The sequence below is a fragment of the Diadema setosum genome, chromosome 6 (genome assembly GCF_964275005.1).
Source record: "Diadema setosum chromosome 6, eeDiaSeto1, whole genome shotgun sequence".
Classification (NCBI taxonomy): domain Eukaryota; kingdom Metazoa; phylum Echinodermata; class Echinoidea; order Diadematoida; family Diadematidae; genus Diadema; species Diadema setosum.
The window spans coordinates 27,624,194-27,640,330 of NC_092690.1; the positions used below are offsets into that span (position 1 = coordinate 27,624,194).

At 39.4% G+C, this 16,137-nt stretch overlaps 1 protein-coding gene across 1 annotated transcript in view; it reads right to left on the bottom strand.

Moving 5' to 3' along the window:
- Positions 1 to 339: 339 nt before the first annotated feature.
- The window catches only part of LOC140229680 (uncharacterized), a 31,887-nt gene continuing 16,089 nt past the window's right edge, over positions 340 to 16,137 (bottom strand). Inside the window, exons 6-19 of the mRNA XM_072309923.1 lie at positions 14,913 to 15,078; positions 13,775 to 13,886; positions 12,681 to 12,792; positions 11,382 to 11,526; positions 10,326 to 10,586; positions 9,658 to 9,825; positions 8,108 to 8,186; positions 7,376 to 7,477; positions 6,879 to 7,030; positions 6,353 to 6,430; positions 4,953 to 5,053; positions 3,504 to 3,654; positions 2,723 to 2,784; positions 340 to 652 (exon numbers count right to left, since the gene is read on the bottom strand). Of these exons, the coding sequence (XP_072166024.1) occupies positions 490 to 652; positions 2,723 to 2,784; positions 3,504 to 3,654; positions 4,953 to 5,053; positions 6,353 to 6,430; positions 6,879 to 7,030; positions 7,376 to 7,477; positions 8,108 to 8,186; positions 9,658 to 9,825; positions 10,326 to 10,586; positions 11,382 to 11,526; positions 12,681 to 12,792; positions 13,775 to 13,886; positions 14,913 to 15,078 (1,852 nt within the window). The 3' untranslated portion in view covers positions 340 to 489. The remainder of the gene's footprint in view (positions 653 to 2,722; positions 2,785 to 3,503; positions 3,655 to 4,952; positions 5,054 to 6,352; positions 6,431 to 6,878; positions 7,031 to 7,375; positions 7,478 to 8,107; positions 8,187 to 9,657; positions 9,826 to 10,325; positions 10,587 to 11,381; positions 11,527 to 12,680; positions 12,793 to 13,774; positions 13,887 to 14,912; positions 15,079 to 16,137) is intronic.

Consider the following 16,137-nt stretch of genomic DNA (forward strand, 5'->3'; position numbering starts at 1 on the left):
CTGCTTAGAATGGAGTGGAACATTTTGCCCGTCATGACGTGGTGAACGAATGGAGTCGGGACTACATCTCTGAGCAAAGCTTGGACACAAAAGGAGCGCAGATTCAAAATCATTTGTCACAAGCAAATGTTGAAGGCAAGTAGTAACATTTTGTGTCGGATGACAGATGCTGTAAAACAAGGAATATTCGCGTGCATTCTAATTTCACGAATTTCGCGAGAGCTAAGATTCGCGAAATTAGAATGCACCAAATGCTCTTGTTCTACACTATTTGCATTGAATGCCAGAGGTACGTACTTCGTGAAAATTTCATGCCACGAAAATGTCCTTCTGCTCCAATTTGCGATTATTTCGTGAGGCTAAAATTTTTTGTTTTACACTGACCGACAAATGCCATTTTGATCTCAGAGTCTCACCCTCACCCTCAGTGGGCAAAACAAAAAGAGCCCTCGGATTGATTCTGATTTCTCCTGGAGCCATTCAATTTCTTCATCCTGATTCCTGGGCCAGCATCTGAATCAGTTGTGCCTTCAGGAGAGCTGTCGTCAGCCCCTGAACCTGCGCTGCCTGCCTGGGGGCATCACGCTGGCTGCTGAGTTGGTTCTTGGTCAGGTTCTCATTGATATGAAGAGTTTGTAGCAGGTTCAACGCACTGCAGAATAATTCAAACTCCTGTTATAACGAAGTCCTCGGGACCGGCAGTTTTCTTTCGTTATATTGGAATTTTGTTATAACCAAACAAATACACAATAAATATCATAGGGAGGATAATATTACGGCCTGGGTTTTTACTTCATTGCAACAGAAATGTTGTTTTAAGTGTGTTCATTGTAACATGAGTGCACTGTAGTAGCGGTTTCACGTTTTAGGGAAAGGTATAATTCAACACTGCAATCTTGATTCTGAATGACATCTGATTTGATTTTATATGATTTGAGTTCTGCATTTTTCACATATTGAATAAAACATTTCCAAGAATACGTACTTCAAGGTACAATTACATGGTATCAAAAGATTAATTGTATACAAAGCATACAATAGGTATGGAATGTAATATCAAACATGAATACCTATTGAAATCATAAATATTTGAAATTATTAAGAAAGAAATGTAGAAGGTGGCGATTATAAGTGTGAAAGTGTGGCTTATGCTAGTGTCACACACAGCCGGGTCACAAAACGGATTTGATGCGGGTGAAAATGAGCCGGATTAGTCCTGGAATGGAGGGCAACTTATGCTACAGTCACACACGGCCGGATTTCAAACCAGGTCCATAAGGAATTAAAACCATATCGTCCCCGTTCGAGCCGTAGAGATCCGGATTGACCTATATCAAACCATATAAAAATCAGCTTTAAAATCCTTCACTGAGTCCTTTTCGACCCCTATCGACCTGTGTCAACCCGCTTCAACCCATACCGACCCGGATGTAAACCTTGTCATCATCTGTTGCATGAAGGCAATGCGGTATACGGCAAGGGTCCATACGGTTTTACGCTGCGGGGTGCAGTGGGTCGATGGGAGTCAATGCAGTTTGAACCGGGTCAATTCAGATATAAATACGGAATTGAAATCCGTGAAAAAATTTTGAACATGACCAAAAATTTTTCACCGCCGTATCGTAGCACCCGGAATCCATCAGGAATTGACACGGGCTACGATGTGGGTCAATGCGGGTCTCTACGGCCCGAACCGGGTCGGTACGGTTTTAATTCCTTATGGACCCTGTACAAAATACGGCCGTGGATGACTCTAGCATTTTATGGCAGCCTCTAAAAACATGCATATGAAGATCTGAAAATGTAAATGAGCAAGCTCAGTTAAATCAGAAGCTTTTGTATATGGAAATAAAATCTTATCCCAATCAATTTGCATAAGCCTTTTCGCAGTTGCTACTGTGCAAGAATGGCTTGGCTAAGCACTATATAAAAACAATGCCTGGTAAACTACATTTGTATGTGATGTGCGAGCAAAATGTGTCAGACAAATTTTTGATGAAGTAGGCACCAGTGAACAAATAACCACCAAATTTTGCTGACTTTTTTTTTTTTTTGAATGTTGATTTATGATGTTTGGAAATCTGTTCATATATCATATATTTCTGTACTGTGAAAGATATCTGTTTGTTTCCTTGCTTTGTAAGAATTTAGTCGATCCTCGATCATGGGCCATGGCATAAACCCCCTGTATGCCACATTATTTTGAGACAACAACGTTGTCATACTTTGGGAAAACATTCTGTTTTTCAAATCCATGTAACTTTTATAGATTGCTGTTTCACTGGACCTGTAGTGAGCAACGATGTAGAGAAAATGCTTACCTTTGCTTTGATGTAAACTGTATGACAATATGTTATTGGTTTTCTTTAAAATGACCAGGAACTACATTATTGCAAAAAGGCATGAATTTTGCACACACAATAGTCAGTTCAGTTCAGTTCATTCAAACCAAAAGTACAAGACATAACTGCTAAAATTCAGAACAGAAATTTAGATTTTAACCAGAAATTTATGAAGGGAACACCACTTGCTAGTTAATCACCACAGAAAATGCAAGCTACATGTGAGAGGAACGAAATCACGCTTTCATTGTACTGTGGCCTTTGGGGACTTATCGCTCCGGTTTGGACAGGTCTGTGCGTTTGAGCAGAATATGCAAAGTTGGCACGCCGTCGACTGAGTCAGGCGTGCGAACGTAGCACATAAAGAGTCAAACACTTACGAGACAGATGATGGAAGACATGCCCACAAATCACTGTTGTACCGTTGCATGGCTGAGCTGTCCTGAAGGAGAAAAAGAGTAGGCATGCTTTCAGTCAACACTTGTGTCATTTCAAATCTAGTGGAAACTAGAAGTAAGCTGGAAGCAAATAAGAATAGATATTTGAAATTTATGAAACCCGGAAATCAACTGAAACTAGAAATGTTGGTGTGGTCTCCCAGAGTAGGTTTGTAGTAAGGTTCCAGCTTATTAATGCTCCTGCGACAATTGCTCCAATATAATATCTGCACGCTAAGTCACACATAAATTCCACTCACAAACATAACCCTAACCCCAATCCTAATCCTCACATCAAACTAAACTTAAAACCATGTCACAACCTTAACCCTATTAAATCCTATAAAGTCCCTTGGGAAAATAAGACTGGAGCCATTGTCGCACAGGCAATTGTTTCATGAGATTGGTAAAAAGTTGAAGTGCAAGGTTTGAAAGATTGATGGCACAATCTCATATGTGTATATAAGTATTCTTTGAACTAGATTTCATTTGGATGGCTAAACTGTTTCATTCTAGCCATCCAGAAAGTGTAGATTCATTTACATGTAATAGAAATATCAATTCAGTTGGCTCATTGCGGGAGCCAGCCAGAGATGTCATCCCACAAAGGATCAAAGTGCTCTTAAAACAGAAAGACTGCATTCCTAAATAATCAATTTCTTGAGACCATGCCATGCACAAGAGCACTAGTGTTCAAAGATGTAACCCAGTGTGACTAGCTCACGGTTAAGATGGCGCAGAGCAGGACATGGAACAACTCTCGGTGAGACAGGTCATTCTGCGGGACGTGGTGCTTTACAACGTCGATAGCAGCCTCCCACATGGCATGGCTGAGCAGAAGCTGTAGCGCCCTCATTGACCCATGATCTTTATCACTGGAAAGAACCAAGAGGTCAAAGGTTATGGAGGCTGATTAAAGGTCTACACTTAGCATGTCAATTCACTTCAACTCAATCCAACTTGGACCCTCCAAAATGAGAGTATAATCATGGGATCATTAACTGGTCTTAAATCAAGTGTATTGTTTGGAGTAAACTGCAAAAAGCAAAATAATAAGAGATATTGGGCTGAGAAAAAAACTCATTTCGAGTTACTGATTTTGCGAAATTGAGTTCCCAATGAATCACGACAGCAACTATTCTTAATAGGATAGGATTTAAGAGGATAGTTAAATTTTATCATAGTTCATATCTCTCACATATCATCATAAACTTGTGAGATGTTTGTGATGGCTCTTCACCCCATCCTCTTTCACTGAGCTAAGGTCAATCAAACAGTCAGTCATCTCTCACATTCAAGTTTGCGACCAATCTGGCGAAAATGAATATCAAAGGTATAGTTTACCTTTGGCAGCAGTGATTTTAAAGAATGTTCAAGATATCTCATTTGATGCATATTATGTGTAGGTCAGTTGTATCACATAACATCCTACCATGTTAAAATTTTGCAAGAAAGCCTAAAATATAAGGAGATATCACTATTTTTCTCAATAAACCATAACTGTAGACAGTTAGTCTACAAGCATTTTTATTATAACTATTGGTCACATTTTGTATAGTTAACAATTTACATTAATTATACTGATTCAAATTTTTACATTGGTTGTATCTATCCCTAACTCACAATTTAAAACTATTTTGAAGCACAGTTTAAAGCTGGGTTTTTGTTTCATCTGCAAATGGTAAATTATATGCCTTTAAGGTGAATTTTCCCCAGACTTGCAATGCTGGGTGTAAAAGAGAGTCAAACTAGGTACAACATGTAAATCACAATTGTGCACATAACAGTTTTGCAACATGCTAGGTCACAAACAAAGAACACTGTAAAACAAAAAATTTTTGTGTACGTGTTAATATCGCAAATTTCGCAAGAGCCAAGATTCATAATAATCATAATGCACTCAAAAGGTCTTGTCTGCAATATTACGCTTTCAATGCCGGTGAAAATTCAAGAAAACGTAATGCCGTGAAAAAGGGCGTTGACTCCAATTCCTGGAAACGTACTGCTCCCCGAGAAAATTTCTTGCCATACAGTAGGACCTATCATGATGGGTGTAAAAGAAAGTCAGTCAAATTTGATACATGTACAACCATGTACAATATATCACAGTTTTGCAACATGCTCAGTCACAAACCACGAATACATCGTGCAATACATCGTGCGTGTACAGTACCTTTGCCGAATGAGATGCGCAAGGGCCTCCACTGCCTCGGGAACGTTAACGGATCTGGTGGGTGGAGGGAGAACATCCACCAACACTCCACTCAATGAGATCTGTGGACACACAAACGAGGGACAGAAGTCTGCTTCATAAACACTTTCATAGTGATTACTCAATATAATAGCACTCTGATTCATGCCAAACCTACAGTAGCCACACTATTCAGTTACAATGTATGTTTCACATACCTGTTTAAAGGACAAGTCCACCTTCATATACATGTGGATTGAGTGAATGCAACAATATTAGTAGAACACATCAGTGAAAGTTTGGGGATAATCCCACAATCCGTTCAAAAGTTATGAATTTTTAAAGTATCTGTGTAGTCACTGCTGGATGAGAAGACTACTACATTGTATGATGTCATATGCCTACAACGATATAAAGAAAATAAAAAGAGAATTTCACAAAACTTTACTTTTTGAATAAAGTTCACATTTCTTCGACTTGTTACTGACATATGTTAAGGGTAATATTATTCCCCCTGCCTTCTGAAAGAGAGAAGTGGAGTGTTCTTTTGTTATGCGAGAAAAGTGAAAATATGTTGAATTTTCTTTATTCTTTCCTTATATCGTTGTACTCATTTGACATCACAACCTATAGTAGTCTTCTCATCCAGCCTTGAGTGAGCAGAAACTTCAAAAATTCATAACTTTTGAACGGATTGTCCGATTTTCCTCAAACTCTCAATGATGTGTTCTACTAATATTGCTGCATTCAATCAACCCACATGTCTATGAAGGTGAACTTGTCCTTTAAATATATCAAATCATTCAGCTCAGAAAACAATTGTGCAATATCTTTGCATCATGCACAATTTTCATGTGATCAGCCTTGTCAGAAAGTTACGATGTTTGCTTCTTCCGGCCGTCAGCCTTGTTTATTTGATATGGTTTCATACCCAGAATAAACACTTTTGTTAAAATTCCAAAATGTATGTAAAACCCTGCTTTGATCACCTCTTTTATTTCTTTCATTTGAAATACAAAACAGAACATTTTATAGCTTTTAAAAACAGGAAGTTAGGAACTCACTTTAAAAAAAAAAAAAAGTTTTCCTGCTCTGATTGCTTGACTAGTATGTACAATACTTATGACTATGTGTAGTGTATGTGTATGTGTACCCTTTGTACAGTTTTATTATACTTAAGGCTTAAGGGCTTAAACAGTAGGAGTCTCAAGACGAAAATAAACAAGTTTACCAACTATGCACTTGTCCATCCTGCTGCATGATATACATGTAGTATCTACACAGGAGTGTGTGCTGTACACAAAATTTATGTTTGGTCACATGACCAGAATAATCATGTGCCATTGGCTACACTCTAGAACCCATCCCATGGCATGCCATACCCCACGTCTCTTCCTTGTAAAGGCAGTCGTATCTTGGGCCGTCTGCTGGGACATCTGGAAATACTCCACAGCGCGAACCTACAAAGACAGGACAATACTAAGAAGATTCATTCATATACAATGTCATTCATATTTTCTAAATAAAGCAAGAATCATAACTACATATGTACACTTTTAGATAAATGGTATAATGGTACAGATAAATTCAATCCAAAGAGTCCCACCTACTGGTGTGGAGATAACATACAGTTGTATGACACTGTAAAAAAACAATGTAGGTACAAGCCTTGTACATGTACCACAAATTTGATCCATAGGGTATCAGTAACATTGGTGTTGAGCTAGTGTATGGTACCGCATACTGTACCACCAATTTGACCAAAAGGGTTCCAATACCACCATCAGTGTGGAGCAAGAGTGTATGACACTACACTGCAAATCACTGATTAAAAATCTAAAGTGTTCCAATCACCACAGGATGACACCCACTACACAACACTTTCTAAACACCAAGTTCTCCTCTTACCAGTTTGGCAGGCTGATGGAGGAAGAGCAGTCGACACAGGAGCTTCAGAAAGCGGCAACCCTCCTCAGTACCCGTGCTGCAGAGGGAGGCGTACCTCAGACACGACTGAGGAGCCCGCTCACTCCACGGATCAACAGTCCCACCTGGAGATTCTACTGGTGGGAAGAACAATACTGCGTGTTAAATCGACCTCTGCAGTAGAATGGCACCTTGCTAGAAAGACGTCGCATATAACAAGACCCTCATATAACTGATTTTGAAGGTGCAAACTCCATGTTCTTGAAAAATCTAAAATAGTTGAAATAAAAAAAAAATAAAAATAAAAGACTATTTTTCAAGTTTGTGTATTGAAACTGTTGTCAACTCTGGTCATAACATCAGTGATGTGAAGTCTAAGCACTTCTTCTGTGTGGAGATTATAACTTGTGGATACATTGGAACACACTATGCACATCACATGTAACTTAAAGAAAAAATGAAAAAAAAAATATCCTCACCAGTCTCCATTGCTTTTTCTATATCAAGCTCCTTTAGCAAACACTGAAGCACTCTCCCTGGAAACTGCTGAGAAACAAGCTCCAGTCTGCCAAGCCTAAGACCTGGTTTAGCATACCGGTACAAATAATATCAATGACAAAATTATAACATGACAGCTATAGCCCATTGATACATGCTACACAAACACATATCTAATGGCTTGCACTTTACGAATACCAGGGCTATTAAAGTTCCCAGAGTTTCGTAAAGATACTTTGAGTCATTTCTGAGGCATGGAGAAAAGAAGTGAAATATTACGATTTTCACTTGACCTTTGACTCAATGGCCCAAAACTGTCATTAGGGAATCTTTATCGAGTGACACTTTATCCAGTGACACTCAATGATGGAGACATAACAATCATTGTTATTTACATCACTGAAAGACAATTTGTCACTCTGTTGTGATGAAAAAACAATTCGCAGCAAAAATTATCAATTTAACTACTAATCTTGCTGATATTGTCCCGTCTTTAATAGTCTCTCAAGCAACAGCATTTGATATTCTGCATGACCTTGCCATATTATCACAACAACATTACCAACTACAATATCTTTCAACATCTGGTGGGTTATAATGGATGCTCAAACATGAGCTGCTTTAATGGTAAAAACAAGATTCACAAACATACATACAGGTACCTTGGTACATTAAAAGAAAAATTCCTTAGGACAAAGAGAGAGTTGTATTACCCAAAGGAATTGAGGAGTCCTCGAGACAGCTCTTGACTTCGCTGGCTACCGTTGGCCCACATCTCGACCGAAGTCCATCCTACATACATGATTGGATGCAAGATTCAGAACACGGATTCACAATATTATTCAATACACCAATAGAACTGGAAAAAACAGAGTACTAATCATGAACAAAGGAGAGTTTACAAAGAATCACTTCCATTCATTACCTCCGCCAAGGGGGGAGGTTATGTTTTCGTTACCGTTGGTTTGTTTGTTAGTTAGTTAGTTCGTTCGTCCGTGTGCAAAATAACTCAAAAAGTAGTTAACGGATTGGGATGAAACTTGCAGGAAAGGTTGAGAGTGACACAACAAACGATTAACTTTTGGTAGTGATCCGAGAATTTGGGGGGAATTTATGAAGAATTTTTGATATTTTGGCAGGTAGGGTCAATGAACTTGGGAGTTCAGGCTGCGCGTATTTGAGGTTCGCATGCACGCACTAAAGCGCGTGCTCTAGTTTCTGCTAGGGCGAGGCGCACTGTGCAGCTGAGGGTTTATGACGTAACAGAGGCTTCTATATTGGGAAATCAGGCGGCTTTCAGCACACAATGCAGTACGTATGGGTGGAAATCACTGGTCTCTGTGGAAGACAAGATCAGTGCGGGTGGAAATGGGCTGCATGCTTGGCGGAGGTCTGCGCTCTCAGCGTGCTTCTCTAGTTACTTATTGGGACAAGCTTTACAATAACGTTCTTCTATGTTTCATTATATCGTCGTGTGCCCAGGATAACGACACAAAATGACGCAATTCAAGGAAGGTGTGCCGAGGAGAACAACACTAACACTGGCAAGGCCCGTACATGTGAAGTATAACATGTGCCTCGCATGCATTCTTCCAGGCATATTGTTGCCGTTAGCGTCATTCTTCCACGCATATGATGAATCATCAATATAGGTTAACCCGTTCTTTCCTCAATTCTTTGAGTGCCTTAAATGCCCCCAAAACGAGATTCTTTTTGCCCTGTCGACAGCATGGACAGTTTGGTAATCCACTCGTGCGAAAGCAGTCCAGCGGTGCATATACTTCCTTTCCACGGTCAACTACATGTACCATCGAACAATGGAAATATCGAGGTATGAATAGAGCATGCGCTGATCGACTAAAAAACTCTTTTGTTATACACAAACGACACAACTGAATGGGGACAGCGACACCAAATATCGACTGAGCTTGCCTTGATCGCTATGTACATCTTTATACGAGTTTTACAGCAAAACACACTACATTGGAAAAAAGGCAAATAGTACTGCGATACACACAGTTTTCACTCATAAAGAAAACGGATATTGATAAAAGAAACTCTAATCTTTCTATTAAAACCGTCTTTCTGGGTAGCAAAACATAAATTAACATGAATTTAGGCCATGAAAGCAGGCAAACTTGTCTTCATTTTGGGAACCTGGTAGGCCCTATACAAAGTTCCCGTATATCAGTTGACACCACAGGAACCTGGTATACCAAGGTCCCGTAAGGAACGAGTTGATCTACTTCAAAGAATGCACTACCTTCGCTGTGTCATCCCTCTGTTTCTGTATCTGCCAGAAGTCATCCAGTAAGGGCAGCATCGACTCATTGAGAGTGGTGTCTGGTGTTCGATCCTTTCTCTGCTCATGGTCCTGTTGCAGCTCTTCAAGCCCCTTGGCAAAATCAGGTTTGCGACAGTCTCCTGCACCCTGCTGAGAAATTCAAGGATGCATTAGTACACTGTAAGTCTTACAATTCTGTGGCAGAGATCAAGACTCTTAGTCTTGCGATGGTTCTGTACTTTCTATGGTTGTGTGGAAAATTTATATGTAAGTGGAAGTTTGTGTAAATTAACATATTATACATTGTAACATATGTAAATCAATTTACTACCTGAATATGTACAATTGTGTAGATGTTTGAAGATGTGCGAGTATACTCATATCCATATGAAATTGATGTACTGTAAATTCAGTTGATTTACTTTGAATGTGCATTTATATATATATCCCAAGTTTGCAACACTATTTTTGCAAAGTATTTCACACGATGGATTATGGAAAAGAAAAATAGGTTCTGTTGTATGCAAGGAAAAAACAGGGCTTCAGGATTGGCAAAAAAAAAACCCAACAAAAATTGTTGGGGCTCCTTGTTGTTATTGTTGTTAGCATCAGTGTTGTTCTGTTATTTTTTTACTACTGCGTGGTACCTGAAGAAGGTTGACAAGCAAGGCCTCGTTCTGGAAGATAGCATCGTCATGGAGAATTTCCAGATTGAGCCCTGCATCCGAAGCCCCTTCCTCTCCTCCTCCTCCTCCTCCTTCTCCTCCTCCTCCACTCTCCTCCCTGGACAACTGGGAGTGCGCCCTCTCTAGTTCCAGGGATGCCGCCATCCTACCCAGGCCGTATTTCTGGAGCTGCTCGGTGGTGCTCGAGGCATCTGCCTTGGCCGCAGCGGAGGCAGCATGCATCTTGGTGCAAGAGTAAGATACAATAAATGTACGGGAAAAGTGAAACAACTGCTACCATGCATGTGCTTTTTCTGTCTCACTAAAATGTTACAAGCTATACAAATGTAGATCTTTATCTAAAGCACCTAACCTATCTTGCATTTTAGTCAGACTAGAAACAATGCATTCCACTTGTTTCTGTCCAAATTCAGGTGCTCTGGAATCAAATGCTGGTTTTAGTAATCAAATCATGCCATTGTGTACATCATCTCACTTCTGGACACATTTATGTAATTCCAGAAGGAGCATTTCACAGTCAGTGCAAAATGAACAAACCCCCCCAGTCTAATAGTGTTGCCATGAATATAACTTTGAACAAACTGTAAAAGTGAATACTAATGTTATCAAGATATTTTTCTCATTGTATTTAATCTTTTGCAGGGGCAGTTCCAGTCATATTTTAAGCATCTGTTTTTAACAAAATTGCTATCTAGTCCATTTTGTTCATGTTCTTCATTGTTTAACACGTGTTCCCATTGCAGAAAACATCCTTTGTAAGACTTTGATTGACAAATTGCCCTTCATCGATAGAAATTAACGTCAACAAAGGGCAATTTGTCAGTCACTTGCAATAAAAAACAACTTGACATAAGAATTTATTACAAGCAGGTTTTCCTATACATTTTATCTACATTGGGTTCTATCAGTAATTACAAGATGCAGTATTGTGTGGTGCAAACAGATTAAAGCAGAGTCCTGCACATTGCAAGAATTGTGGTTTGATATCACAGATCAAGATTGAATTGGTGCTGTTACCTGTAGAATCCATATGCCATTTTCACTCCACACTCCCAGCCGTGGGACACTCCCTGCTTGGTTCCATACGTGAACAACCTTGGCGGAGGTCACTTCAGAGAGGCTGATTTCTTGCAGCAAATCTCCGCATTTTGAGCTAAAGATTCTATGATCACAAAACACAAAGACCAAACCATGGTTTGAGAAATATAGAACCTCAAAGAACAATTTGTAGGCCCTATATAATTGATAACAATTCACTAAGATTTGTACATTGTACACCTGCTCACATTTCAATTTGTTCTGGCTAATCAAAAATATATACCCCTTTCAGTAACTCATGCATTGATGGCAGCTCCTGGCCTGAGCTAAATTGGCCCTCACCAAGCAGTAATCAAAATTGCGTTCATTAACTATAGCAGTGCCTTGCTATTTTTACAATGACCCATTCACAAACTCAGCCACATAAGGGATAACTGCCATGGTAAGTGAATGCCCGCTTGGGCGGAGGCACAGCCAGGTAGTTGTGACCTTTGACTGTGGAAGGAATTTTGGCCTGAACCTGGCACTGCCATCTTTCATAAACTCTTCGATCAGCGCCAGGCGCTAGCTTACAGCAGCGCCAAAATAGCCCTCGCCTGGTGCAGGCCACTTTGGCCCGACCCATTCATAAACTCAAAATTCTACGACATAGGTCGGGCCTGGCTCGAGCTCATGCTTTGTTTGTTTGTTTGTTTTATTCTTTTAAGCATTTTACAGGCTATCTATCTTGTCGGCAAGTACAAGTTACAACCTCAGTCAGTTTTGTCAAAACTGAGCTCGTTTGTACGTGATAGAAAGCTGCACATCACTGGAAGATTAAAAAATCAGAGATTTTGAAAATGCCGCAATAAACAAACAAAACTCTTTTATGTAAAACCAGACATTTTTTGCATGCCTTTTAATTTGGGAAATTTCGCGAGAGCCAAAATATGCAAAATTTAATGCACACAAAAGTTCTTGTCCACACTGCAGTATAATGCACTGGAAACCAATGGCTTATTCGCAAAAATTTCATGCCATGCAAAAGGCTGTCGGCTCCAATTCGCGAAAATTCCCTGCCGCAAATATTTCATGCTTTTCAGTTCTGGAAGTTTATCAGGGTTTCAGGGAGACATATCGCAAACAAGAATCTACTACCCACTCACACATACACACACACACACACACACACACACACACACACAAACATGCACATTATACATGTATTCACATTACATTCACAAGTTTACCTTTTGCTCCATCACCTGCATGTGGTCTCAACTGAAATGAAACGTGTACCTGATCATTGCCTCATCACTGAAGACGGCACCAAGGAGGAACCGGTAGGCAAACCAGGATGAGGTTGCCATGACGTCAACATCGACCATGCGGAAAGATGCCACCACTTCAACTATGCAGGGAGATAAAGGTAAAGGTAGATCAGTCACATGAGCATCTCCAAAATGGTTAAATGATAAGATATTGTAAAAGAAGTTTGGAAAAATTGAATTACTGATGTTAACAGAGAAAATATGAAAGACACGGTTAAAAATAGTGGTGGTTTAATTTCAGAAATTGAAAGACATGACTTCCTGACTATAATAATTAGCTGTAGGAAGGTAATCAAATGCACAAAAATACACTTCCATTCACAAAAGATTTGAGAACTATGTTTTCATTACAGGAGATCTAAGAGCAAATACCATTTTCTTCATAAGTAGTTTAGTGAATGATTAATTGTAACACTTTTGTCTTTATATGAACTATTGAGTATACACGTATGGTAAATGTGGTAAACTCCTAAAACATTACTCTAGGAAGATTTCAGTGTTCATTTCATCTAATCTTTACGAGATTCATGCCAACACAATATCGCAGACTCTGGCAGCATATAAGAGTAATGCATCCAAGATAACTCAAAACCATAACATTGTAAGTTACTATTCACTGAGTTCAAACATGGTACATCTGATGCCAACAAGCAAGGTATTTAATGGATTACTTTAATAATTTACACATGTATAGAAATTGACTTCTATTGATGTATTGAATTCAAATGTGGACCTGACTGATGTAAAATGCTCATCATATATCTTTCTACCTTTCTGTGTGTTCTCTACTATTGCCCCTTAACCCGTTGAGCTAGGTCGGGCTGATTTTGCTGTAACATGCATTTCCCACTGACACCAGTCTGAGTATAGGCCTACTCGGGACTAGTCTTCAACGGGTTAACACCATCTCTAAATATCCCAACATTTTGATAATGATTACATACATACCCGTAGGGCATATGCATGTTCTGAAAAGACGGAACAAATAAACTATTTCACAATGTGTATGTTCTATAATTATATAGCATGTAGTATAAATTTATATCATAAAATATCACATACCTCCATCGCGTGATATTGTGTGCACAGTTGCATCGTCTGCTATCAGGAACATCTGACCAGTGTGTGGTTCCATTGCCATGGCAATGACATTGCTGTGCTTCTCTCTAGAAAACTGAATTCAAATAGACAAACAACTGGCATGAAACTGACTGTCAAATGAAATTAACCAGCAAATAAGGACAAACATCAACAATTTACGCACAAAAATGTGACAAAGTAATCAAAGAAATAAACCAAGAAAAATATTAGCAAGTCACAGTTTTATTCTGTTTGCAAGCAAGGGATATAGAATTTCTAAAAAGAAGAAAGAAACAACACCACTGATCAACCCAGGAGGAATGATAACTTGGCACGCACACAGTGAAATGAAAGTTCGATATTTAAAAAATGGTACATGCATAACAACTTCCGTCATACTTTTCCTTATGGTGTCCATATACCAGTACCTAAAGGCATAGATACCCAACTGCACCACCTGGAAGACATTGTATCTTGCTTTTTGTAATTAATGGCAAGGAAGTAGTTGCTATTAAACATGATGACATATGAGTACATGTAGAGTGGTGCTGCACTACGGGTAGTGATCCTTTGTCATTTTACATTCAAATCTAATATACTAAAAGGGCTAAAAAGTTGGTGTTAAAAAACTCAGAATTCAGTGTGTGTTGGGTGAAAACTTTCAACAAAAGTCTCATTTACCTCACAGACTGCTGATGTACATACAAATTCTGTTTTATTTTCTTTTATCAAACAATCATGCTATCTTTATCAACCTTTTTGCGATCAGAATCTGGATGTGCCACATTATAAAACCTACTGGGGATTATCACATCTTAGAAGGCATGGGGCAATGAAGCCAGAATTTGAGTGCATGTTTAATGCCATAATGCATACACCCATACACATATCATTCAATTTCAAATCACTGTCCTGTAAGCTAACATATCCTGTGAAGCAAGAAATTTTCGTGAATTGGAGACAAATTATACCTTTTTCGCGGCATGAAATTCTTGTGAATTGCCACTGGTATCCAATCCATGAACGGTATAAACAAGAACTTTCATATGTGCATTTCAATCTTGCAAATCTTGGCTCTTATGAAATCAAAATGTAACAAAAACTTTTGGTTTTACAGTACCTCACTCCATCTGTGTATCAAACTCTCAGCATGTTCTGTGAAGTCTAGAGGGAAGGAAGTGTCCCTCCGCACACACCCCTTTCCAAGAATGGAAGTGGCAAGCTCTGCTGTTCTCTCTCCTGTATTTGCATGCACCTTGAAGTACAGACCTGCTGGGCTGGGCTGTCTGCATTATGAAAAATATGGGGGATTCATGTATGGTAGACAAATTACCATCAACTTTGAAAGAAAGCAAAACATCAGTACATAACAAATAAAAATAAGCATGATTACTTGGCCTACAAACATGTTATATTAGATTTACAGACTGTCAGAATAAAAGAGGGTAAAATACACCAACATCACTTCATCACATTTTGTCTCTACTAATTAAATCCCATTATACTTTGGAGCTACAACTGCACTGGTATTGAAATATGAAGTTTCACCATATTTGCTTCAGACAATGTCAAAACAACAAAGGGGAAAATTTTCAAGCACATTCTCTTTGAAGGCTTCATTTGGGTTATAAACTTCATCTGACACTTAAAAAAGAAACTTCCTTCCACCCCACCCCCCCCCCCCAAAAAAAAAAAGAATGAACAGAGATCTAAGAGTACCCTTTTGGACTCTTGCTATTAGATTACATATGTGACCCGCTACAACAAAAAGGTCCTAAAGTCGCGCACGGTCGAAGCCGTGAAAATCGAGTTTGAAGTGAGAGCATCATAATTGGTCAAAACTTACGATTTTCTGATTTTGACATATTATTGGAGTCTGACATGTTTTCTATCATCTGTCGAAATTTGGAAGCAAAATGATGAAAGGAAAGACCAAAAAATAGCGTTTTTCTGGGCCATGTTTTTGGCGTTTCAACGAAGCAGAAACCGGTTCGAAAATTTGGATTGAGCGCCACAGATAGGCTCCGCCCCTAACAACGACCGGAGTGATCTCATTGGTCAGTTTGCTGCTTGCCGCTAACCGAAGCGTGAAGCTCGCACACTGCCAAGTCGACTGGTGCGTGCGGGCGGAGTGCGCTATGCCCAGCCGCTTCTCCTGGCATCCTGGTCACTGATTGGTCGGCGAGGAGACCGCTGCCGCTGTGCTTGAATGAGCATTTCGGGGGTTGCTAGGGTTTACCTTCTATTGTCCGGAGGTGAAAACTGACTTGCGTGTGCTTGACCGCGATTGCGTCGCGAGGAAAACTTTTAGGGCGCTTTTCTCGAAACAGTGATTTCCCATACGT